A 26085-nucleotide genomic window follows, 5' to 3' on the forward strand; every position below is an offset into this window, starting at 1 on the left:
AACTGATGGATTCCAACTATGTCGTTATTTAACTGTAGCTGAGTGTGCCCTATATGATCAAAGAAGGAAGAGCCCTCCGAGTATTTTGTACCAATTTGATTCAAGTGATGTCTTTGCTCATGAAGTACATCAATTTGTTGAAGACGTATGTTCCACATTTCTGAAAGTAAATAAACTAATTTCATCCACAAAGAAAGTGTTTGTAAAGATTCCTGCTCGCATCAAGACCTACAAAGAAGAACTACCAAATGTGCCTTTACCTGCTGAACCAGTGGTAACTCGTTGGGGTATGTGGGTCAAAGATGTGTTGTTTCACAATGAACATTTCGATGCCATTAGAGGTGTAGTAAATGGCATCAATAGTGCAGAGGCTTTGGCAGTTTGCCAATGCAAGGAAGCTTTTATTGATTCTGGTATTAGAAAAGACACTACTGTGATTAGCACTCATTTTTCCCATATACCTGCAAGTATTAAAAAGCTTGAAACTCAAGGTTCAGCTTTGAATGAATCTATCCAGTTAATGAATAAAATTATTCTAGTGAACTCCATATTGCAGGAGGTATTCTCAAGAAAACGTAAAGAAAAGTTTGACAACATTTTAAATAATAACCCAGGCTTTGAACTGTAGTGCCAAATTATAGTTTTACTAATGGGACTGGTGAATTTACCAGAAACAATAAGTGCCAACGTAGCACCCACATTCAAATACTGCCCAGTTACCCCAGTTGATGTGGAACGGTCCTTTTCTGCTTATAAAAATGTTTTGAGTGATCGAAGACACAATCTTACTACCGAACATTGGGAACAGTACTTATCTTTACAATAGCAGAAAAATGTAAAATAAATTGCAAATGATGCTTTGGTCCAATAGTATTAATTGAAAATATATGCTATTCAAATAATTCATGATTGTGTGTTGTTTTTTCAAATAAAATATTATGGAGTTTTTGTGCGTGGCCCTTTGTGTGCGATATCTCGATGTTGGTCCTGTACATATTTTGATTGTTTCGCTGCGACTCATGTTGCATCCACTTGTTACAGACAAAAGCAAAGAAGGAAGAATTCTTGAAACGCGATATGCGTCCCCATTTTGCATATTTTTAGAAAATAATCCCAGAAAGGCCCCCTTCCTAACCTCTACCAGGAGGTATTCAGTAAATGATATGAGTATTCTGAATGTACTGATTTTTTGCATGGCCAGAGCTCTTCCTCGTAATTGATATGCACAGATTCGACTCTGAGATATAATGCACACAGTAACTAGCATGTTTTTTTTATTATTTGATTATGAGATAGTACACAAACCAAAACAGAAAAATTAAATTTCTGCACACACTGGGCAGGAGCATTAATGAATGGCTAAAGGCTCAAACTACTGATTCTGACTGCCAACAGTTCACGACGCAACCTCAGTTTGTGATGAATGATGGCTTACTGCGCAAAACAACAAACTGTTTCTTATGAGTGGTAGTACCGACAGCTTTCCGGAACAAAGTCTTGGCACAAGCACATGACCATATGTTGTCACGCTATGGTGGGCAAAGAGCAACTGGCAGACGAATTGCTGAAAAATTTTGGTGGTGGACTAGAAAATGAGATGTCGAGCAATATGTCAGGAACTGTGTAACTTGTGCGCAATGAGCTGATGTTAGCTACCCAACAATTCCATTATAACATCTACCAGAAGCACCTAACCCATCTGATATGGTTGGACTGGACGTTTGAGGCCTGTCAAATAAAACACCAGCAGAAAATAAATACATATTGACTATAATTGGCCATCTCTCACATTATATAGTAATGGTTGCAACTCCTGACCAAAAAGTGACTATAGTTGCTCAAGCTTTAGTAAATAAATGGTTGCTCACATTTGGAATTCCAGACATGTTAATTACAGACCAGGGTACCAATTTCACATCTGACCTTCGGAAGCAATTGTGTCCATTGCTCCAAATTTGCAAGCTGTGAAATAAATCCCTTCCACCCTCAAGCCAATGTAAAAACAGAGGGAGTTCATCACACAATTTTGAAGATGTTGAACGACTATGTTAGCAGTAATCATGAAAACTAGGACGTATATTTAAATTTTGTGACCGCTGTGTACAATTCTAAAATCCATACAGCTACTGGTCTTTGGCCATGAGGTAATAAATGAGAAAAAAACTTTCATCTTTCTACATGTTTAAGTCGAAGCTTGGATATGACATCAAATAAATAAAAAAAGTTTTCTAAGAAATTCTGAGACATTTTGCGAGTAAAATGCACAAATGTAAAGCCTTAGAACAACAAGGGCAGACAGGAAATGTGTAGGGAAGTTACGGCAATACAGGGTTGGCCAACAGGTATTAGTAATGAACCTATACACACGAAAAGGCAAAACAAAAAATTCCTTGCCCAATACCATGGACCATATCAAGTACTGGAAATGATGTCACCTGTCAGTGTTAAAATACAGATGCCAATGAAAACTTTGATTATTCAAACGGGATGTATTAAGCCTTTTAAGGAAGCTGTCAGTGGAATTGCCACAGATACCAGCAGCACCCGCAGTACAGAACGTGATGCCTTGTGGAACAAAGAAGAAACAGATGACTGATGATAAGAGTAAGTCTGAAATGCCTTATGTCCTTAGATCACATTGACAGATAACATTTGGGATTGTTATTTGCCTGTATTGCAGTTTGTTTGTTCTTGTGTAGATTATTAAGAAGTCATCCAGTTTTATTTTGTTCTATTTGTAGTATTTGCAGAGTGCATGTTTTAAGTTTTCCCCATCACGGGATTGATGCAATATTGTTTTTGTATTTGGGGATATAGTTTTGTTTGGATAATCTCGCCTTCTGAAGAGAGGGGGATACAATGACAATATTTTCTTTCTTCCAGGTGGCACACCAAAATGGATACAGGCATGGACCAAAGATGCATTAATGGTTTCAGAGCAAAGGGATGGCTTTGCTCTAATTTCATTGAGAAACCTACAGAGGTGCCAGAGGGAAAGTCTTACAATGTGCCTAAGTAGAATGATACAGAGTAGTGTACAGACATGTAAGATAGTTATTTCTGGGAAAAACTAAAGTAAGTGAATGTCAAAGGGAAGTGCTTAAACACCATATCGACATTTCCAGAGAATAGGCTCCACTGGGTCTACTCAGTTTTTTCACCAGTAATAGTCATAGTAAACTGTTCTGAACACGGGAAACCAGCAGGTACGAACAGAGTGGAATTACAGGATAGCGGTATAATAATAAACAGTACGATTTGTAGCTTAGCAGGCATGACATTTCACCTACCACCTATGATCGCTGGTGTGCCCACACTTAAGTGGAAACAACCTAAATTGTACTGGCCTGGGAAGCAGCTACACAAAACTTAACATTCCTAGATAATATCCTGAATCCAGACATTCTACACTCACTAAACGAACAAGTAGCACTGCTAAGGAAGAGTTACAGCCGAACAAATGTTCCAGCACATAAAGGAATACGCAAAAATAGCCATCATAGTATCACAACTATAAGTGGACATCAACCAGTGCTGTAATGGTTCTGATTGTGGTTGGTGTAATATACTTCTGTTTTAAACAAAAGTACGAGCATTGCTCAGATTTATCTGAGCAGATATCCATTAATTTGTTTGTAAATAAAGATCAGTCATAGCGAGGAAATTACATGGAAACTAATGAAAAGAACCTCTAATTATATGAATGATTGTGTTTGAATATCACGTAAATTAGTTGTATGGTACTGGAAGAATGACTGAAGTTATATAACGTGCAGCTACTGGTACAAAATATATAGGATGAGTTTATTACGAGTACTCCAAACTGAAAAATTCGAGACAAATTTTCTGAAGGGAGGGGGAGATGTTACTCCCCAGGATAGTATCCCCAGCAGACACTAAAAATTTGTCCATGTTCTACCTTGACAGTTCCCAGAAGGCAAACCACCTGTGTCAATGACCAGCAGACTGTCAACTAGGGGGATATTCTGAATGAGTTGCAGCAAACACCAAGCTACCGCAGCATGGAGAAACGAACAAGTGTCCAGGTCTGTAAGCAAAGTATAATGACATCATGGTAGCTGAGAGAATACTGTCATATTAGTAACAAAGCAGAGCTTTTTAAGAAACGATAAGTACAACACAACTTTAAGTATTCAAGTGTCAAGCCAGCAGAAAAGGTGAATTTGTGAAAGTCAGAAGTTACTACGAGAACTGGCAGCAAAGGGAAAACCAGGGCACATGATGTCATTGCCGTCCACACCATCACAGGGCAAACAGGTAGCACTAAAATAAATACCTCACCTTTCCTATCAAATGTCTCATTGCTGACTGCTGAGTGTTGATCAACTCCACAGAGTGTATTCTCAGTTCTTGTGTTAGTTTAGGTATACTGTGTGATGGGAGGCTATGGAGATCGACCTTCAGCACATCTAGCTGTTTCCAATTGTCCATGGAACCAGGAGTCTGGCTGGAAGGATGCTGTTGCTGCCAGCTGCACTGCCATCTTCTGAGGCCACACTGGAGGCATGTGGAGACTGTCATCACTCTGCAGGCATGCTCGAAGCTTGACCTCCATGAACTGATTGCTGCTCATCATCTACCTTCGGGAGGATGAATGCCGCTGCTGTTTATCTTGTTCCTATGGCAGAAACCGATGCTGTTAGCTCCTGTCTCCTAAACGGGGACTGAGAGCCAACCCCCTGGGAGCCAGTGAATACTTCAGGTGGACCTGGTTTGAGACTCTGGAGTGTAAATCTTTGAGGTCCATGAGATTTGCAGGGCTAGAGGCCGATAGATTCCATGGGTTGATGTTGCAGCTGCCATCCAACTCTTCGCTCTGCCAGTAATATTGTGAGCTGATCGCACACCAGGATCTCCCTGCCTGCCCGGTTGAGGCATAGTGCTTTGGAAGACAATCCTTTATTACTTCCCAATAAATGTGTAACTGGGAATGATTTTCTTGGTGCTCTTGAATGCAATTAAGACCTTACCACCACATCCTGCCTGGCTCTCTCCTGATGACTATAGGAGTCTGAGACTGAGCCCCTGTAATATGTTCCAACTTCTCCAAATATCTTTCAGAAATGTATCTTTTATGCAGGTGCTTTTATTCCACAATATTAGAAGTAAAGAACAAAAAATACTCGACAAATATTGTTGAACAAAATACTGCTCTCATTAATATGTATTTACCTTAATAGTACACACCATTTTCAGTTTATCTTAAAATACAGATTTTACTAAATACAACTTTTATACAAACATTTATTTCATTGTGCTTAGTAATACAGTAGAAAGTCATCAACAAATTATACTTTTTCAGTCTAAGGTGTTACATTTCACAGCTTCATCAGTGTAATACTATAGTTATTATTGTTTACAATAGAGGCAACAATTAATAACACATTATCTTTGGTAAAACTTTGTGTAATAATACAACAACAACAGAGATAAAAACAAGTTTTTTTTAGTTTTCAAGTGTTATATTACAAATAGTGATAACAGAAACAGCCTTATGGATTCAACTATATCATCAATTTGTCTTACACCTTGGCACTTGCTGATTCCAACAAAAACTGTGTGATGCTTTTGACTTAGTCACATTATATATTAATCTGATAAATGAAGCTGCCTAGTTGAATGATAATAACTTATATATTAATGTAACATTTCCTTCAATTACAGTCACTGAAACAGCACCATTCATTTTTCTCTCATTGCATTAACAAAATAAAGATATTTTTTGAAATTTTTAAGTTGTATACAAGGAATAAACACTTGAGTCTTCTGAAGCACTGCATTTTAAGTTACTGGAAGATGCACCGATTACACTGAAAATATCTGCAAAACTAAGTTGAGAAAATATTTAAACCACACACAAAAAGAAATCTACTTCTACTATAATCCTCTTGCATATTTAGATTACACTGTCATGCAAAATAAATCACACCTGCACGAGTTATGTGCATCCTATATCTGAAATTCGTCGATAAGTTCTTCACAAAAAGTATTTCACTTAGTACAAAAATACTGTTACACAACCATAGAGAATCACTGTGTAATTTATGTCAATAAAGTTTACTGCTACTAATGGAGAGGAACGAGCAAAGTGTCAAAATGTAGGCACAACTACAACAATGCTTAAGCTGTGGAAAACAGCACAAGATTAGCCTATCATTCTAAGACAAACTTCTTCCTTCCTTGCCAACTAATGTTATAACAAGTCTTTCAGTTACAAGTAATTACTGAACAGGAATGCAGACAAAATTCTCCAGTAATTAGTATATAAATTTAATTTGTTAAATGTCTTACTGCAATAGACCCATTGTTACTGAGACATATTCCTATGTATTTTACTTCCTTGTTGAATGCTGTCACTCCATTGTAAGAAGGGGATTGTGGAGTATCATCTATTGACTTTTACTGTTAACATTTAATAACTTCCCTCCATATACAAAATTTTATAGGAGAGGAGGCAGAAAAGGAAGATATTGGAATATGGGACAGCATATTATACCTGTAATATACAGATTCAGAAAATTTATTTTATATCACAAAATGAATCTGTGCTGTTGTTGATGAGAAATGTAACAATAATTCCATAGTGCTATAATATATGCTGCCATAGATTTAGCTGACAACTATTTGATCATACTAATTATCACCAGTGCCTGCTGCTTATTATCACTTGCAATAATGGGACACATCACAACACTGTATAAATCATCTAAAACAAAGTGAGGCTTCTTTCAAATGTATACATAGCTATACTTTGGCTTGTTGACTAGATTTTATTCTTATAGGGAACATGGTCATTTCCTACCAACAGCAAAAATTGCATGAAGAAGAGATCATTTCCACAGCACAAACATTCTTAACCACTTCACAAAAAGCAAGCTACTAGAAAAAATAGCCTTTACTGTTCTGGAGGCTGCACCAACATCATTGGGAGCACACTGTGGAAAAAAGTGATGAGAGGATCAAGAAAGTTAGACAAATTGTGGGACTCAGATTGGAAGATGAAAGGATGGAGCAATGGAGGTGCAGTCACCAATTACTGTTCCAAAAATATAGTCAGCTGTCAACAGTTTTTTTTTTTTTTTTTTTTTTTTTTTTTTTTAATAGCAACAATATAAGTTGCTATGAATACGGATACTGCAGTTGTTAAAATCATGAAAATTTCAGTTTTCATGCGATATACTGCTCATCAGTTTCATCATCGTTATTCCTTTTGTTGATGATAGTCTCATACCTTTTATTCTCTGTGAAATACATCTCTATAAAACAGCAAAAAATGATGCAACTGGTGGATACTACTTACTGACATCAGATTTAAAAGATTAAAGATGGCTATAAAAACAATTACATAACATATGTTCCAGCATGGAACATATGTCCCAGTGTGGAAAACAAATAATAATAATAATAATAATAATAATAATAAATGTTTGACTTTAAAATTCAGAAAGCTTGTGCTATTGTCCTTCAATGTGTAACACTGTTACCTGATACACTAATAAAATTATCCCTGAGGATTAAAACAAATAAACTTAGACATGCTAATAATACACACATTAACTAATCATCACTTCTTCTTTTCTTCCAACAATACTTTCATTTTTACTACCTGTGCTTAATAAGAGATCTAATTTGTGAGAAGTGAAGCAGGATGACAGATTTCAATGTATCAAAGGGAAGTCTTATACAAGACATTGACCTAAGGAGGTTCAACAGGTTCTGGTATTTCCTCACAGCTTTTTCTGCGTGCACTAATCCTTTCACATCTGGGACAAGGTGCTGGAGACCAGCAGGCCGAATGGAAACAGGAACCACAGTTACCACATCGAGTCACTGTTCCAAGCTGCCAAGGAAAGATTACATCGTGTGCTGCATGGCACAGCTCACACACAAATCCACGTGCCTGACATAGCTGTAACAGATTTTACTAGGTTAGTAATCCAGTATCTCACAATGAATCAGTTAGATAAATGCCGAGTATTTTATCAAATAAAAGAGGCTCTAAACCTAGCAATATTAAAACAAATAAAACAGTTATGGCTCTGCATTCCTAGAAACTATATGTAAGTTGAAATTTCCTGGTAGATTAAAACTGTGTGCCAGACTGAGACTCTAACTCGGGGCTTTTGCTTTTTGCAGGCAAATGCTCTCACCAGCGAGCAACTCAAGCACGACTCACGAGCTGTCTTCACAGCTTTACTTATGATAGTATTTAGTCCCCTACTTTCCAAACAGGTCATGAGTCATGCTTGGGTAGCTCACGGGTAGAGCCCTTGCCCACGAAAAGCAAAGGTTCTGAGTTCGAGTCTCGGTCTGGAACACAGGTTTGATGTGCCAGGAAGTTTTGTATCAGCACATACTGCGGAGTAACATACCTCCATTTCCTTATAGAAAGATTCCAAAGTTGCACAGTACCATATTTTATGGACTACAAGATACTACAGACTGTAAGATGCACCTTAATTTTTAAGTAATTTTTTAAAGTAACATTTTTTACCATTTTATTATTAGATTGCAAAACCAGACTAAACAAAATTTCTTAATTTATAAAACCAAACGGAGCTTTAAAATTCCTGAAAATCATTATCTGAACTTACTTCTTCTTCTTCCTATTGCTCTTCATCATCACTGTTGTCCTCTTCATGTATAAGATGGTCTTCATTGCCATCGAAAGCATTACTTATGCTGCACTCCTTGAAAGATTCAACAATAATTTCTTCTCTCATTCTAAACCATGGTCATTTTATCCACCGACACCTTTGTTTGATTGTAGGTTGTTTTAAAGCTCCATTTGGTGTGGATTCATGTTTGATTTCATCCATCATCCATTTGTTCCATTCCTCTCTCATATACACTATAAATGGCTTATTTATCAAGACATCAAGAGGTTGCAGTTACGAAGCAAGTCCTCGTGAAGTAACAGCAAACTCTGTATTTATTTCCCTGTCCCAATTTCTCTTTCACAGAATTTTTCAAATGACAACTAAACCGATCTAGCACACGAAGAGAACTCGTCAATAAATCACATTTTCTTCTCGCCCACATTCTGTTAATCAACAATTTTGTACCAGCCTCATCCATCCAATCCTTGTCATGAATGTGAACACCACCACCTGGTGATATTCCAGAAGGTTTTGGCATTGTTTTGCGCTTGAAAATGATCATTGGATTAAGTTTAGTATCGTCACAGCCCAACATGAAAGGACAGCAGTGTAGTGCATTTTTTCATGTCCACTTGTTTTTATAGTTATAGTTTCAGCACCCTTCATAGCAACAGTTTTGTTACTCTGCACATCAAATGTCAGAGGAGTTTTGTTCATATCTGCAATTTGGCTTAGTTCACACTGGTTTTCTTTAGATGTTGAAAAATACTATGATGGAAATATAATATTTTGTCTTCATGCTCTTCTGGCATTTTCTGAGATATTTTGGTTTTAGTTCGCATGCTAAGTCCATGACGTTTCATAAACCTGTAGCATTAGTGCACTGCTGCTGGCAGTTGAATCCAGTGTTGCCAGATGGAGAGAGGTTTCATGTGGCTTTGAATATATGGCTATTTTTGATTGGTGGGAATTTCAAATAAAAAAAAAAACTGGACATTTTTATATTAATTTTGAGTATAGGGCACACCTGAATTTTGGACACAATTTTTCGAAGAAAAAAAATATGTCTTACAGTCCATAAAATAAGGTAGTATACATCAAGATATAATTGACTTGTGTCAAGTGTAGTTCAGTGGTTTAATAGGATGCAGGATTCAAAGTGGAACAGGCTGTAGTCAATTATGGCATGGTATGTGTGCTTCATTCTTAAACATCTATGGCACCACAATCTTTCATGCCTCTTGATTATCTCTTTCACATAATGTATACTGTCTGATGACCAGGATAATTAATGCACACTTGAGGATGTGGAAGACAAGATGGAGCAGGGGGGTGGGGGGGGGGGGAGAGGGGGGGGGGGAGGAAGGGAAGGTTGAAGGTACTGCCTTCACAAATTGCTAGCACACATCCTTGGATGTTACTTGGTTTTCACATCCTGTAACAGTGTACCCATATTCTATTCCTTACAGAACCACAAAAGGTTTGAGGCATTTAAGCACACAAGGTCTGATGCATTTAAGCACACATGAGACAAAGGATTAACACTGCTAAACAGCCCCTGTTTGGAATGCCCATGTTCACTAAATCTGAACACATTCAGACCTTGCTGATATCCTAGAAGAATATTTCAAGATGGAATATACACTGTAGTTTAGCATAAAGTAAGACAAATGTAAATTAAACATACCTCACAGTCCTCCGTGTGGGCTAGACTAGCGTTTACTAATTCTGATAATCTTGACAGCAATGTACCATTCTTCACTTCAATGAGATCCTGTATAGAGTAAGTGTCCACCTGGGTATAAATATACGTGGGCTCTCTTCTGAAGCCTTCCTGCAGACTGAATTATCCATTCATTGTGTAATTTTTGCATGCTGCTGCATTACCAAGCTTCACAGTAAAATCAGTTAACTTACCTTTCTGCAAATCTGCATAAAAATATAAAATCCTTCAGGTAACACAACTGCAACCTCAGCTGTCGGCATTTTTCTAACTGTTTAGCTTTTCTGTACAGGCCAGGATTCAAATCATTAATAATAAACAGTGGATCACCAATCATTTGGTCCAGCAGGCGATATGAAAAAGTTGACACTGGACACCTGCACAATAAAGAAATATTTAAATTATCATAAAAGAGAACATCAGCAAAATGAAAATGATTGACTCAACAACAATTTAGCTAATTATGAAGACTTTTCTCATAATGTAATTTAAACATCCATGGAAGATCCAGGATGTAATTTAAAATTTTCAGATATCTATGTTTGCAGTGAAGTTTGTGGTCTCATTTCCCTTGTGTAATAGTCTGTCAACTACCCTACCTTCCAAGAATAAAACAGTTTTTCAGAAATTTAAGATCTTTATTGGCTCTGACAAACCATAGAAAGGCTCACTGAATAAATGCGACATCTGAGACACATAAAAAAAAGCTGGCCAAAGGGGAGGGGTTGTACTCAGAACAACAACAGATCAAGGTTCCTAAAGGAGCAAATACCAAGGCAGAAGGAACTAGAATTTCATACCTAAACACAAATGATTCTCTGAGAAGATTGAACAATACTTTGAAGAACTAGTTACCAATATAGATTGACTTCTCAAACAAAACTAAAAGGTCTATTATCCTGCACGGCAGATAATCCAGGGCTCTAAAACCACATACCACAAGAAACTGGCAATTTGTATGTTGTGCAGATTATAAGAATTGTTGAATAAAGAAGTGAAGAACAGAAAATTACATCCGATGTGAGTGTGAAACTAAATCAGCTGTCACCAAACATACCTATGACCACAAAATAAGATGACAATAGCAGCATCACGGTACAGGCGATGAACTTATGGGGCAGTGTAATGAACAAAGCAATCTAGATTGGAGGGGTGGATAATATAATTAACAAGGAAAGGGGAATTAGTTTAAGTGTGGAAATTGCAACACCATTTGCTTAAATTAAGCCAGAAAACATATCAATGCTCTCTCTATGAAGGTATTTATGTTTTCTGTTCATAGGAATAGTCTAATGACACTTTCCTTACTTACAACTTTTTGTGGTGTGAACTCTTGATTTCTATAAGACTGTTAATTCTTTGATGGTGCTGGAAAATAACTATTAGGGTAGTACACAGAGCTGCTAATTGTTCACAGTTTGGCTGGGGTTCAAACAGTAAGAAACTAAACTTATGCTTAGCCCATGAAAAAGACAACTAGGGAAGTTGTCAAAATATTGCGGAATGAAAATGAAAACATTAACCCAGATGCAAAACAGAAGCTTGGAAATTACTGATCCACCAAGGAATCCTGAAGAACAGCAGAGTTTGATTTATTCACATTTCAAGCATGGCCACTTTACTTACATATTTTGTAAATTGTCATCAAGTCATCCTGTGGTAAAGTTTCCTTCTGTTTCAATAAAATATCTGTTTGAAATTTCAAAAATGCTGGAAATCACATGAAATGATGATAGTTTATTGTAGCTCTGATGTCACTGAAATACTCGTGATGATGTCAGAGGGAAAATATTACAATCTGCATGAGTACAACACTGAAAATAATCAATTAGAGACAGTAAGAGTTCTTTCTCATCCTGTCCGGTAAGTCTCCCCTGACTCAAGGTTCTGGGTGACTTTTCTGAACTGTACCCCTTTTCCTACAGCTCTCCAGTCCTTTCCGTCCCCCTCTTCCTTCCTCTTCAACCCTTCTGCTAGGAGGAGGAGCCACTGGCTCCGAAACCTTGTAGAAATTAAACCTGCATGAGTAGGCTGATCCAGACTGGTGTACGAGATGGTAACTGTACATTGTTATGAACACAGAAAACCAAAAGGCATGGCTAGAATGGAGTTACAGAGCAGTGCGTACTAATAAATGGTATGACTCGTGACACTGTGGACACAACATTTCCTCTACTAGCTACAGTCATTGGTACAATCACACTTAAGTAGACACAACCTATGTTGCACTGACCCAAGAAGCTGCTAGAGTTAGCAACACAGAAATGGAGAATTACAGCAGGGTAAATGCATCTGCACATACAGGAGTACCACACTAGGCAACATCACAGTATCACAGCTATAAGCATAAAATCTTTCTGTGCTGTAGCGGTTCCGATTTTGATTTATGTAATCTACTGCTGTTTCAAAAAAAAGTTGGTACATCACTCAAATTTACCTGTGCACCGAACACCCATTGATTGGTTTGTAAACACAGCTAAGGAATAGTGAGAGGTTACATGTATACTATTTGATAAACTTATAGTGTATTAGTGAGCAAGAAATAGATTCAATCAAGATTCAGACGATAAGTCAATGTGTTGGACATAGAAAGTAATGCTTCAGAAATAAGAGTCAATCCAAGAAACCTTATGATTTAATTCTGTGGGTATAGAAGGATAACTAAACTGAACAATGTATAACTATCATTGTGAGTGATGAGATTTTTTCATAAATACTTCAAGCTGAGAAATCCGAGGCGAACTTTTTGAATAGAGGGGGAGATGTTGCACTCCAGAATAGTATCACTAGTGAACATTAAAAATTCGTTAAAGTTCTTCAGTGGTGATATCAGAAACCGAGCTGCCTAATACAATGATCAGCAAATTGCCATCTAGAAAAAAAATGGATGAAGCACTTATGAAGTGTGATCGGCCAAGCGCCCAAGTCTGCAAACAAAGCACAATGACATCTTCGCAACAGACAGATGGTGTCGTACTGGTGACAGAGCAGGGTTTCAAAAGAAAGGTCAGCTACAATGCAACAGTATATATTCAGCTATTGATGCAGCAGAAAAGAGCATCTGAAAGACAAAGTCGTGCAAGTCTGAAGCCACTAGGAGAGCTGACCACAGGAGAAAGCTAGTGTGCATAATGTCATTGCTATCCCCACTGCAGCAGACCCACACAACGCACCAGCATAAATACTACACCGTTCTTAAACTATGAGCTGAGTTGCAGTCCTTTGATTCAGAGGAAGCTATGTCAGTTGATGGTTTACAACCTTCTATGGAGTTGCAAGTCTTGCTGGAGGGACTCAGCAACTGCGTGCTGAAGTGCCAAATTCCGGTACATCACTGATGGGGTGCAGAGACCACCATCACCCTGCTGGGCAACTGGATACTTGAACAGTGGGGCCAAGAAGCTGTTTGCCATTGTAAGGGGGAGCCACTGTTGCAGCTTGTCCTATTCCTGCAGCCAAGGATGCTGCTGGCAATCTCTGGCTACTAGCTGGAGGGCAAGTCTCAAGGCATGTCTTTCACGTCAACAACAGTGTTAATGAGACCTGCTCATAGAGCTGTTTTCCACTGCCATCCATCACAGGCCATGCCAGCTATGACGCCCCAGAGGCACCGACTGGGGATGACATAATGGCTGCCAAACGAGCCATGCTCTATGTGGCAATACTGCCAAGTGGGCGCATGCCTGCTAGTGGTGATGACATCCACACTTCACTGTCACAAATGAGTTGCCAGTGTCCTGGGAAGACAATTCTGTATTTGTGAATAATAAATGTGTGTCTGTGAATAATGTTTTCCTGGTGCTCTTGAGCATAAACAGATCCTTTTCACTGCACCCTTCTCAGCACAACCCTGACAGCTGAGGGGATCTTGGACTGGATCCCTATGGATAAATTAGTAAACCTGAGGAAGTTTTGGTCATGTGTGAAGCCAATAAATGGATCTAAATTGTCCATACAATTTTCTTTGGATCAGTCTTGAACACAGCAGACAGAAGCCAAAACTTCACTTTCACATTCAATTACTTGTCCACGAATGGAGGCACTACCGTAACAATGTTTCATGACTGCATATATTCACGAAGGATAGGTACTGAAACGATGAAGTTTACTCAATGGGAACAAGACATCAGACCCTCACAGTATTCCAGATAGGTTTCATATTTAATGCAATTCAGAACTGACCTCCTTTCTAGCTCAGTTTTTTTGAGTGTATCTCATGCAGTGAACAGTCCTGGCTGACTGGAGAAAAGCGCAGGTCACCGTAGCTTTCAAAAAGGATAAAAAAAATGGATGTACAAAATTACAGATGAACACCACCAACATCTGTCCTCTCGTAGGATCCTACAACATATTCTCTGATACTCTACAAGAGAAATAAGCTCCTTTAAAGGAATTAGCATGTAATTAGTGGATATGAATCACATGAAACACATCTTACTTTATTCACAAATGAAATCATGCAAATAGTAAATGCTGGTAGACAGGAAGATTTCATCTGCTTAAATTTATGATGGGCGTTTGACAGTGAATGGCACTGTTGCCTAACAACCACAATATGATCTTAGGGAATATATTAACGAACATGTGATTGGACTGATGGCTCTCTGAACAATAGAATCCAATATTTTGTACTGAATGGTGAATGTTCAGTAGTAACAAAAGTAATACCACATGAGCCCAAAGGAGGCATACATATACATAAATGATACATACAATATCCATAAATTATTTATAAGATAGAAGTAAGCAGTGCTATCAGATTGTTTGTTGATGATGCTGTTGTCTGTAGGAAATCAGTGTTGTTGTTGGATACTTGTAAGGGCTGAAGAAAAAGTTGGATGACATTTTCACTAAGTGTAAAGTATTTCAGCTCTCTTTAAACATAGATAAATGCACAATAATGCCCATTACAAACAGAAAGAACTGTACAGTATCTGATATTAAGATTAGCCGTGAAATGAGACGAATGTGTAAAATGTGTAACAGGCAAGGTGAATGGAAGACTTAAATTTGTTATTACTGGAAATGCTCTGGGGTAATGCACTGAATCTGCAAACAAAATAACATACAAGGCACTAGTTGGGTCAATTCGGAGTACTGCTCCAGCATTTGGAGTCCTTACCAAGCAGACTGTCATTAGGCAATGAGTGAATGAAACAAAATGCAGCTGGGATTTTAACAATTCCTTGGTCCTACTGTGTAACTTCATAGGAATACAAGAATAAGACAGGAGAAATAAGGGCAAATGCAGAGACTTTTGGACACTCATTTTTATCTTGCTCAACAAGCACATGCAGTGCGCCAAAAGACCACTAATACTGGTGTGAAGTACACTTTGCCACTGAATGCACAGTGGCTGTGTGATATAAATGTGACTGACTTGTTACTATTTCCTAGAGTGCTGTAGTGAATAAAAGAATACAGAGTTTGTTGATAAGCATTCCCATAAAATTAACAAAAAGAGAGTAATAATTAAAGGCAGCATACCATCACACAAGTGTAAATTTCAACAAGAACCTCATGTTAAGGATTAGTACAATTTATATTGGCTGATATATATTATATATATATAAACAAAGATGTTGTGACTTACTGAACGAAAGTGCTGGCAGGTCGATAGACACACAAACAAACACAAACATACACACGAAATTCAAGCTTTTGCAACAAACGGTTGCTTCATCAGGAAAGAGGGAAGGAGAGGGAAAGACGAAAGGATGTGGGTTTTAAGGGAGAGGGTAAGGAGTCATTCCAATCCCGGGAGAGGAAAGACTTACCTTAGGGGGAAAAAAGGACAGGTATACTCTCGCACACACACACACATATCCATCCGCACATTCACAGACACAAAATGTCTGCTTGTGTCTGTGTATGTGCGGATGAATATGTGTGTGTGTGCGAGAGTATACCTGTCCTTTTTTCCCCCTAAGGTAAGTCTTTCCGCTCCCGGGATTGGAATGACTCCTTACCCTCTCCCTTAAAACCCACATCCTTTCGTCTTTCCCTCTCCTTCCCTCTTTCCTGATGAAGCAACCGTTTGTTGCAAAAGCTTGAATTTCGTGTGTATGTTTGTGTTTGTTTGTGTGTCTATCAACCTGCCAGCGCTTTCGTTTGGTAAGTCACATCATCTTTGTTTTTAGATATATTTTTCCCACGTGGAATGTTTCCCTCTATTATATATATATAATAGAGGGAAACAGTACACGTTTCCCTCTATTATATATATATAATAGAGGGAAACAGTACACGTGGGAAAAATATATCTAAAAACAAAGATTTTGTAACTTACCAAACGAAAGCGTTGGTACGTTGATAGAAACAATAACAAACACAAACACACACAAACACACAAACAAACACACACACACACACACACACACACACACACACACACACACACACACACATTTCAAGCTTTCGCAACCCACGGTTGCTTCATCAGGAAAGAGGGAAAGACGAAAGGAAGATAAGCAGCCTAGACTAATAGAAAATATCATCTCAGGCTACAGAATAGCAGGCTGAGAAAGGCTATTCAAAGAAGAACAGGCTCAGCAGTTGTTACTGAGGGACTGAGGAGGACCTATCCACACATTTTCTGTGTGGGTATGTTTGTTGATAGCTCACTTCTTGTGCAAGGATAATGACAGTGGTTGCAGATCTGTGCAACAAAGCAAATGTCTGCAGGACCGATCATGTCTGTCACTATTCTACAGTTCAGACAACTGCAGCTAGAGTGTCTAGACTATGGCAGGCAGGCAGTGTCATGAGAAGCATTAGCAGTCTGTCGTACTGCCAGTGGCAGCAAGGGGCGCATTTGAACAATGTATAAAGTCCACAAATAGACACAGCCAGCGGGTTAATGTGTTCTGGATACAGTTAAAGGTTTCAATTAGCTTAAAAAAACTACTGTGAGGTTATACTGGGAATAAAACAGACAGTAGTGTTTCAGCTGACAATAACTAAATATCCTGAGGCTTATTATCACATTAAGTAATTTTTAAAGTGAAAGAGTAACTCGCTGCAGATACTGAAAATGAAGCTCTCACTTTGAGGATGAACAAGATACAAACTAATCAAACTGATCAAATAAATGATCAGGTGAATGAACAGTTTTTTACAAATAAATGGCCATTTTGTTCAGGTAAATGAAGAGATTGACAATTCTGGTACTGAGGTGGGTCACGTCAGTTCATATTTAAAAGGGTGCACAGACCGTTTTGAAAGGAGGAAGACCTATGAATCAATTAGATGAAGTGGAGTAGGGGACAGCCAATGGGTTTGAAACGTACAGTGTACAATTTGAACAAGAAATAAAGTAAATACAAAATTTACTGATTATTGGGAGAACATAAATTTGTTTATGAGAGGATATTACACAAGTAAAGCAAAATATGCTACAAAGTGCAGAGGCTATTATGGAAGTAAAAGATAATGTTTACTCCTCATTGGTAAAGAGACAGAAAATAAGGCAACCACAAGGGCATTTAAAGAAGGGAAAGTTAATGGGCAACCAGCAAAAATAACTCAGTTCTGAACTGGGCAGGAGCTTAAAGTCAACTTCAGCATTTATTAAAATACAGATTCAGAACTAGCTGAAATCTTCTGCAGTGAACTTTGAAAAGCCCGAACAGGAACAGAAAAAAGGGTTGTACTGAGCTACAGGAACCAAGAACCAAATATGGTAAGGAAATCAAATTATGTGTTAAGAGCAATAAAAACCCTCGTGGGAATTCCAGAGAAGATTTATATTTGGAAGAAGAGATGGATTTAATACACAAACAGCTTGCAAAGAACAACGGCCTGTACTGTTTCTGAATGTGTTTACAGGAACATTTTCCAAATGATGGAATAGCCGCGAACAGACCAATTTGTACTGAGTCATTTAGAGGGTTAAACTACTCAGTAAGACATGCTCCATATGGCTGATTTAGTCACCTATGGGCAATCTGTGATTCCCTTTAAGGACAAGTAATGGTATGACGGGGCACATAAAATAGAGTAGAACCAAACCAAGTAAATCCACTGGACGTGAATAACTTGGCATCAGCTGTATTAGGTACAGATACTACCTGTTAGTGACATTTAAAACTTTGTGCTGGACCAGGACTGTAAACCATATTTTCCGCTTATCAGAAGCGGTCGCTTTACCATTAAGGTATCTGTGCACGCCTCGCAGGCCGACCCAAACTTCCACATGTCACACTGTCTACATCCCTATACCATAGTCCCTTACTTTCAACACTGAATGCTTGCAGATTAATTCTGTATTTCCACATTAGTGAAAATAAGATTATGGGGAATACAGAATTATACATCACAGGTAAGTGGGGAGAACAGACACCACATATAAATAAATATAAGTATCAAACAGGGATAATGCAGGAGTAGGTTTAATAATGAATAAAAAAAATAGTAACACAGGTAAGCTACTATGAACAGCATAGTGAACACATTATTGTAGCCAAGATAGACACGAAGCCCAGGCTTACCACAGTAGTACAAGTTTATATGCCAACTAGCTCCACAGATGATGAAGAGATTGATGAAATATATGATGTGATAAAAGAAATTATTGAGATAGTGAAGGGAGACAAACATTTAATAGTTATGGGGGACTGCAATTTGATAGTAGGAAAAGGAAGAGAAGGAAAAGTAGTAGGTGAATATGAAATGGGGATAAGGAATGAAAGAGGAAACGCCTCACAGAATTTTGCACAGTTAATCATAGCTAACACTTGGTTTAAGAATCATGAATGAAGGTTGTATACGTGGGCGAGGCCTGGAGACACTGGAAGGTTTCACATAGAATATGTAATGGTAAGACAGAGATTTAGGAACCAGGTTTTAAATTGTAAGACATTTCCAGTGGCAGATGTGGACTCTGACCACAATTTATTGGTTATGAACTGTACATTAAAACTGAAGAAAACTGCAAAAAGGTAGGAATTTAAAGAGATGGGGCCTAGATAGACTGACAGAACAACAAGTTCTAGAGAGTTTCAGAGAGAGCATTAGGGAATGTTTGACAAGAACAGAGGAAAGAAATACCAAAAGACGAATGGGTAGCTTTGAGAGATGAAATAGTGAAGACAGCACAGGATGAAGTAGTTAAAAAGATGAGGACTAGAAGAAATCCTTGGGTAACAGAAGAGACATTGAATTTAATTGATGAAAGGAGAAAATATAAAAATGCTGCAAGTAAAGGAGGGAAAAAGGAATACAAATGTCTCAAAAATGAGATCGACAGGAAGTGCTAAATGGCTAAGCAGGGATGGCTATAGGACAATTGTAAGGATGTAGAGGCATATATCACTAGTGGGTAAGATAGATACTGCCTACAGGAAAATTAAAGAGACCTTTGGAGAAAAGAGAACCAACTGTATGAATATCAAAGGCTCTGATGGAAAACCAGTTCTAAGCAAAGAAGGGAAAGCCGAAAGGTGAAAGGAGTACGTAGAGGGTCTATTCAAGGGCAATGTACTTGAGGGCAAAATTATGGAAATGGAAGAGGACATAAATGAGGATGAAATGGAAGATATGATACTGCGTGAAGAATTTGACAGAGCACTGAAAGACCTGAGTCGAAACAAGGTCCCAGGAGTAGACAACATTCCATCAGAACTACTGAAAACCTTGGGAGAGCCAGTCATGACAAAACTCTACCATCTGGTGAGCAGGATGTATGAGACAGGAAAAATATCCTCAGACTTCAAGTGTGAAAATTACTAAACTATCAGTTTAATAAGTCATGGCTGCAAAATACTAACATGAATCATTTACAGACGAATTGAAACTGGTAGAAGGTGACCTCAAGGAAAATCAGTTTGGACCCATAGAAATGTTGGTACACAGGAGGCAATACTGACACTATGACTTATCTCAGAAGATAGATTAAGGAAAGGCAAACTTACGTAAACTTAGAGAAAGCTTTTGACAATGCTGACTGGATTACTCTCTTTCAAGTTCTGAAGGTGCAGGTGTGAATTAAAGGGAGCGAGAGACTATTTACAATTTGTACAGAAACCAGATGGCAATCGTAAGAGTCGAGGGGCACAGAAGGGAAGCAGTGGTTGAGAAGGGAGTGAGACAGTACTGTTGCCTACCCCCGATGTTATTCAATCTGTATATTGAACAAGTAGTAAAGGAAACACAAGAAAAATTTGGAGTAGGAATTAAAATCCATGGTGAAGAAATAAAAACTTTGAGGTTTGCCGATGATATTGTAATTCTGTCAGAGGACCTGAAAGACAAGTTGAATGGATTGGACAGTGTCTTGAAAGGAGGATATAAGATGAACATCAACAAAAGCAAAATGAGGATAATGGAATGTAGTCAAATTAAATCAGATGATGCTGAGGGAATTAGATTAGGAAATGAGAAATTTAAAGTAGTAGATGAGTTTTGCTATTTGGGGAGCAAAATAACTGATGATGGTCGAAGTAGGGAGGATACAAAATGTAGACTGGCAACGGCAAGGAAAGCCTTTCTGAAGAAGAGAAATTTGCTAACATCAAGTATAGATTAAAGTGTCAGGAAGTCTTTTCTGAAAGTATTTGTATGGAGTGTAGCCATGTATGGAAGTGAAACATGGACAATAAATAGTTTAGACAAGAAAAGAATAGAAGCTTTTGAAACATGGTGCTACATAAGAATGCTGAAGATCAGGTGAGTAGATCACATTAACTAATGAGGAGGTACTGAATAGAAATGGTGAGAAAAGGAATTTGTGGCACAATCTGACTAGAAGGGATTGGGTGGTAGGACACATTTTGAGGCATCAAGGGATCATGAATTTAGGATTGGAGGAAAGTGTGGAGGGTAAAAATCATAGAGGGAGACCAAGGGATGAATACATTAAGCAGATTCAGAAGGATGTAGGTTGCAGTAGTTACTCAGGGATGAAGAAGCTTGCGTACGATAGAGCAGCACAGAAAGCTGCATCAAACCAATCTCTGACTGAAGACCACAACAACAACAACACATCAACAACAACAACAACAACAACAAGTATGGCTTATCAGCTTCAAGTGTATACGCGGACAAGGAAAAAAAATTCTCGGGCTTCTCGGTTAAAGATACACTTTCTCCCGGGTGAAAATACACTTTTCTGTGTTAAGTGACAGTATACTTTTCCTCTGAACTGTAAAATTTATCAATCCTTTGAATAGTTATGGTTTTATAAACCAGCATAGAATTTCCCGGCACTTTGGAGGAGGAGGAGGAGATTAGTGTTTAACGTCCCGTCGACAACGAGGTCATTAGAGACGGAGCGCAAGCTCGGGTGAGGGAAGGATGGAGAAGGAAATCGGCCGTGCCCTTTCAAAGGAACCATCCCGGCATTTGCCTGAAGCGATTTAGGGAAATCACGGAAAACCTAAACCAGGATGGCCAGACGCGGGGTTGAACCGTCGTCCTTCTGAATGCGAATCCAGTGTGCTAGTCACTGTGCCACTTCGCTTGGTGACATTCTTAGGAAACGACAGCATGCATAAAGGACTATTTTATTGTATGATAAACACTATAGGTTTTTATTAACACATGGGCAGAGCGAAAACAAGACTCCCTATAAATTACCCCATGATAATTTTCATAGCCAAAGAGAGAGAAACAGGTAAACAGGGTATCAAAGTGACCAGCGTTTTGCACAAAAATATTTAACTGCTTGAAAGTAATCAGGGTAATGAAGGAAAATTAATGAGTTGAGGAGAAATTTCATGAAAAGCTGAAGCCAAGCTATGTTAATTAAGTGTCAGAAAGTTTATCTGTTCAAGGTGTAGCTATTTTGCACATAAAAAGATACATTGGGGCGGTATTTAAATGTCAAAAAGGCTTCCTTTAAATCAAGTACCAAAATTAGAATTTTCGAGAACAGAAGACGTTAGGAAGGCAAATGAGGAGTCCTTAAGATCATGCTTTCTGAATAAAACGTGAAATTAAAAATGAAAGAAATTGGGCTATTATTTTTTGAAATGATTTGTGTAAAAGAGATAAATAGATCAGAGAATCCTTCTACATGCCTTTGAATGATGCTCGAAATCATAAACAGAAAATGAGATGCATCAAATGTTTCCCTAATATTTTTTATTTCAGACTTTTAGACAAATCATTTCACAAAACATTTGAGTTTCTTTTCAAAAATTTTGTATGCTTTACTTTTATAGACTTTTAGATTACCTAAAACACTTGGCCTTAACACTGATTGCTGACGAATTACGTTCACATCATCAAATATCTGTAAAATTTTGTGGTTGTTAATTGTAATTTATTAGGAAGTTAATGTATGGGATGTACTGGGATAGGTGTGTATACACTTAAAGATCAAGTACTTTGGCAAGACCTGAAAAATACACTTAGCAATGCAGTGTAAACAGTATACATAAAACTTAGTATACAGAAATATCGTTGAGCCAGTTAAAATATAGGTAGTAGCTGGGATTGAACCAAGTACCATTTCGTAGCTGCAATCACAAACTGGAGACGCTGCCATTATACCACAACTAGCTCATGCTTGTTCAGCTTATTCTTTATATTTACGTAGTCAATCATTCTTCCACATTTATCGGCTGTTAAAAGTTCTTGATCATGTGAAAAATATCATCTTTAATTTGTTGATGTTGAATGCTGCTCTGCTCATTCATGTGTATTCAAAGAATGTGTCTGGTGATCATAGTTGATGATATAAATTATGAAATTCTCCAAGAAGATTCCTCCTTTAGTAAATTTAATGCGTAGCATTCCTTTTTGCTTTATTTTCATACATAAAGCTAATTTTTTAGCCTTACTCTCCAGCTACAGTATTCTGCAGTTTAGGGATGCTGTTTTATAGAAACAGCTGGTCGGCTCTAAGTAGCCATCTTGTAGCGTGAGATCGTCACTCGCATGCAAGACAACTGAGCTTTTCGCCCGTTGCTGCTGCTTGCATATCCAGTCGTCACTCGCTGTTGGTCACTTGTGACGCATACATAGGACACAGCCTAAGAACTTCACCGTACTGGCCAACAAATTGATCATCACTGCAGATGCATCATGCATAAGCAGACAGTATTGGAGATACTTTCTACTGTGAAAGTTGTGGCATCTAACAAAGTGGGGCAGTGCTGATGTTTGGCAGGCCTCAGATAGACAAAGGCTTTTATGGAGCCATCATAAAGTTGCCATTCATCCTTAGTTGTTGTCCAGCATTATATCTATTTATTTTCTCACCCATGCATTGTCCATTTTTGCCCAATAATCTGAGGCACTTTGGAAAAAGAGAGAGAGAGAGAGAGAGAGAGAGAGAGAGAGAGAAGAAAAAAAACCACTTTCTACTTTCTGGAAAGAACTGTGATGTGCAGTAACACGTACGCTGCATATTTTCATATTACAAAAGTATAAATTCTAATTCCACCAAACACCGCATGTTACTTTCCGAAACACTGAAATCGAGATTGTGATGCGCTTTTGTAAGCCAGGCATAGCTTGTGACATGTGATTTCGCTAGCCAATGACGGTGAATATTCAGAGCATAGGACACATGATGTAGTCAGTCAATATCAACATCACTGTTGAGTAGCGCGAACACACAAATGGCCTACATTAATATACATAGTGTCGCTACAAGAAAAGCAAAGCTTTCACATATAACATTGGTCTCTAAGACTAAGGGGGGGGGGGGGGGGTAGGACATCAAAGGGGCCAACTTGGAACAAAAGACACACCACAGGACATTTTAATTTCCAGTGTCTATACTTTTACGAATAAATTCATAAAAGTTAGTCAGCATGACCTGGAAGGATCCAGGATTCACATTCATACCAGTGGAAGTTAAGAAACATGACAAAATATTTTTTTTACATGTGAAATTTCATTTTTTCACTTACTATTGGCTGCATTTGTCACTATAGGTACACTTTTCTTCATAAGTAAGAGAAATTCTTCAATGAATTTTGCACAGTATACAAACCATACTTACAGGTGTAAGAAACTCTAGAATTTATTTAATTTATGAAAAAATGAATGAGCTTTTACATTTTCAACTTCATGTTTAGAAAAAGCTCAAATTTTATAGTCAATTATCTCAATTTTTACCACAGTTCTTTAACAGATTTGTAAGATTCTAGAGTTTCATACACCTGTAAGTACAGTTTGTATGCTGTGCAAAATTCAGCGAAGAATCTCTCTAAAAAAGTGTACCTTTAGCAACAAATGCAGCCAATAGTAAGTGAAAAAAATGATGAAATTTCAGATGTTTAAAAAAGGATTATGTTATTTTTCTGAATTTCCTCTGGTATGAGTATAGACGCTGGACATTAAAATGTCGTGTAGTGCCTCTCCTGCTCCAAGTTGGCCTGTATGACATGCTACCCCCATTAATAAGTTGCAAGAGAAGCTAAGGTTTCACATATAATGTTGATCTTTTTTGTGCATGTTACACTTTCAGATACATAATACAAAAGGGCAAGTAAAATTTTTAATAATGACATAAATGTCTGAACTTCTGGGCTCGAATTTCTTCTAAATGGTCATCCTCAAAGAGTTGATTTTTAAATGAGAGTCAAACAATCTGTCATTTACAAAATTCATTGTACATTCTTAGGCATAGTACATCTTGCATAAAAGGAAATTTACATTGAAAGTAATGCTTTTCAAACCACCATTCACAATATTTTCCCGCAACCTGTTACAGATAGGTTCTTCTGCAGTTTCCAGAGAGCATCAGATAACAGGTGTCACCGCACTTGCGCAGCTACGATGACGTAGGAAGCCCGTATGTTTGTACGTGTAAAACATTATGTCGTAAAAGAAAAAAGACATCAGAGGGTACTCCAAAAGCATCAGAATTTTGTGAACCATAGTATAATGCATAATTTGGCTTTAAGTGCACATTCATATGTCCAGATTCAGATGTAAATTTTTTTGGAGTACCAGTACTGTATCATCTCATGTTTGGTTCTTTGTTATGGCATAATGCCTCATATGCTAGAACATGAAAATGTGCACTTGAAACGCAGTGAACAGTTGAAACTAGCCAATGGTGTGGAACTAAACACTTTGTTTCAAATAAATGGACTGCCTTAGCAGAAACGATTAATAAAAGCCAAATTTCTTTAGCAAACCGACAAAAATTACTTCACTCTTCTGCAAGGCGATTAATGATTGACTGTCAGAAAGGTGGAAATGAAATAAAAACTGAAACTAATAAAATATTTTAGTCTTCCGTAATTATGTGAATTTATTTTAATTAACTTGAAAGCTCCCGATGAAGCGAAACAAGCACTGTATAGTGTGTGAGATACAGAGGCAAGCGAGTGTGCCTAAGACTTGCCCCAATTCACTGATATCAGCACTATGTCAACTTAATGTGTCTGCGTGTAGCGCACAAGTATTGCACCGTAATTAAGTATAAAATTGAAGGACAAATTTCCATTTCAAAATCTGTCAACATATATTTTACTGTAATAACATTTTAGATGTCAAGTCTTAAGGTCAATAGTTTTGGTAAAAATACAGTTTTAAGAAAAAAATAAGTGGCCTAAATAATAAAGTTAGAAAGCCAGAATTTGGTCAGAATGTGCCTATGGAGGTTATAAGTAAGTAGTGCAAGATTCAAAGCAAAAGAATTAAAATTGCAGACAAAATCAACATTTTTAAGAAAAATTGAAGGTGCTAAATATTAAACTTAGAAATGTAAAAATTTGTTGTATGCTTCAGTTCAACCTAAAAATAATAAGTAAGAGACTATGTTAAGCTACCTCTTATAGT

General features: G+C 37.7%; 1 protein-coding gene across 2 annotated transcripts in view; it reads right to left on the bottom strand.

The window, feature by feature from the left end:
- Positions 1-5178: 5178 nt before the first annotated feature.
- Positions 5179-26085, bottom strand: part of LOC126236326 (run domain Beclin-1-interacting and cysteine-rich domain-containing protein) — a 214055-nt gene continuing 193148 nt past the window's right edge. For both annotated transcript variants that reach the window (XM_049945543.1, XM_049945542.1), the window contains exons 11-13: positions 10539-10721; positions 10309-10462; positions 5179-7930 (exon numbers count right to left, since the gene is read on the bottom strand). In XM_049945543.1, the coding sequence (XP_049801500.1) occupies positions 7718-7930; positions 10309-10462; positions 10539-10721 (550 nt within the window). In that variant the 3' untranslated portion in view covers positions 5179-7717. The remainder of the gene's footprint in view (positions 7931-10308; positions 10463-10538; positions 10722-26085) is intronic.

Source organism: Schistocerca nitens, chromosome 2, assembly GCF_023898315.1.
Source record: "Schistocerca nitens isolate TAMUIC-IGC-003100 chromosome 2, iqSchNite1.1, whole genome shotgun sequence".
Classification (NCBI taxonomy): Eukaryota; Metazoa; Arthropoda; class Insecta; order Orthoptera; family Acrididae; genus Schistocerca; species Schistocerca nitens.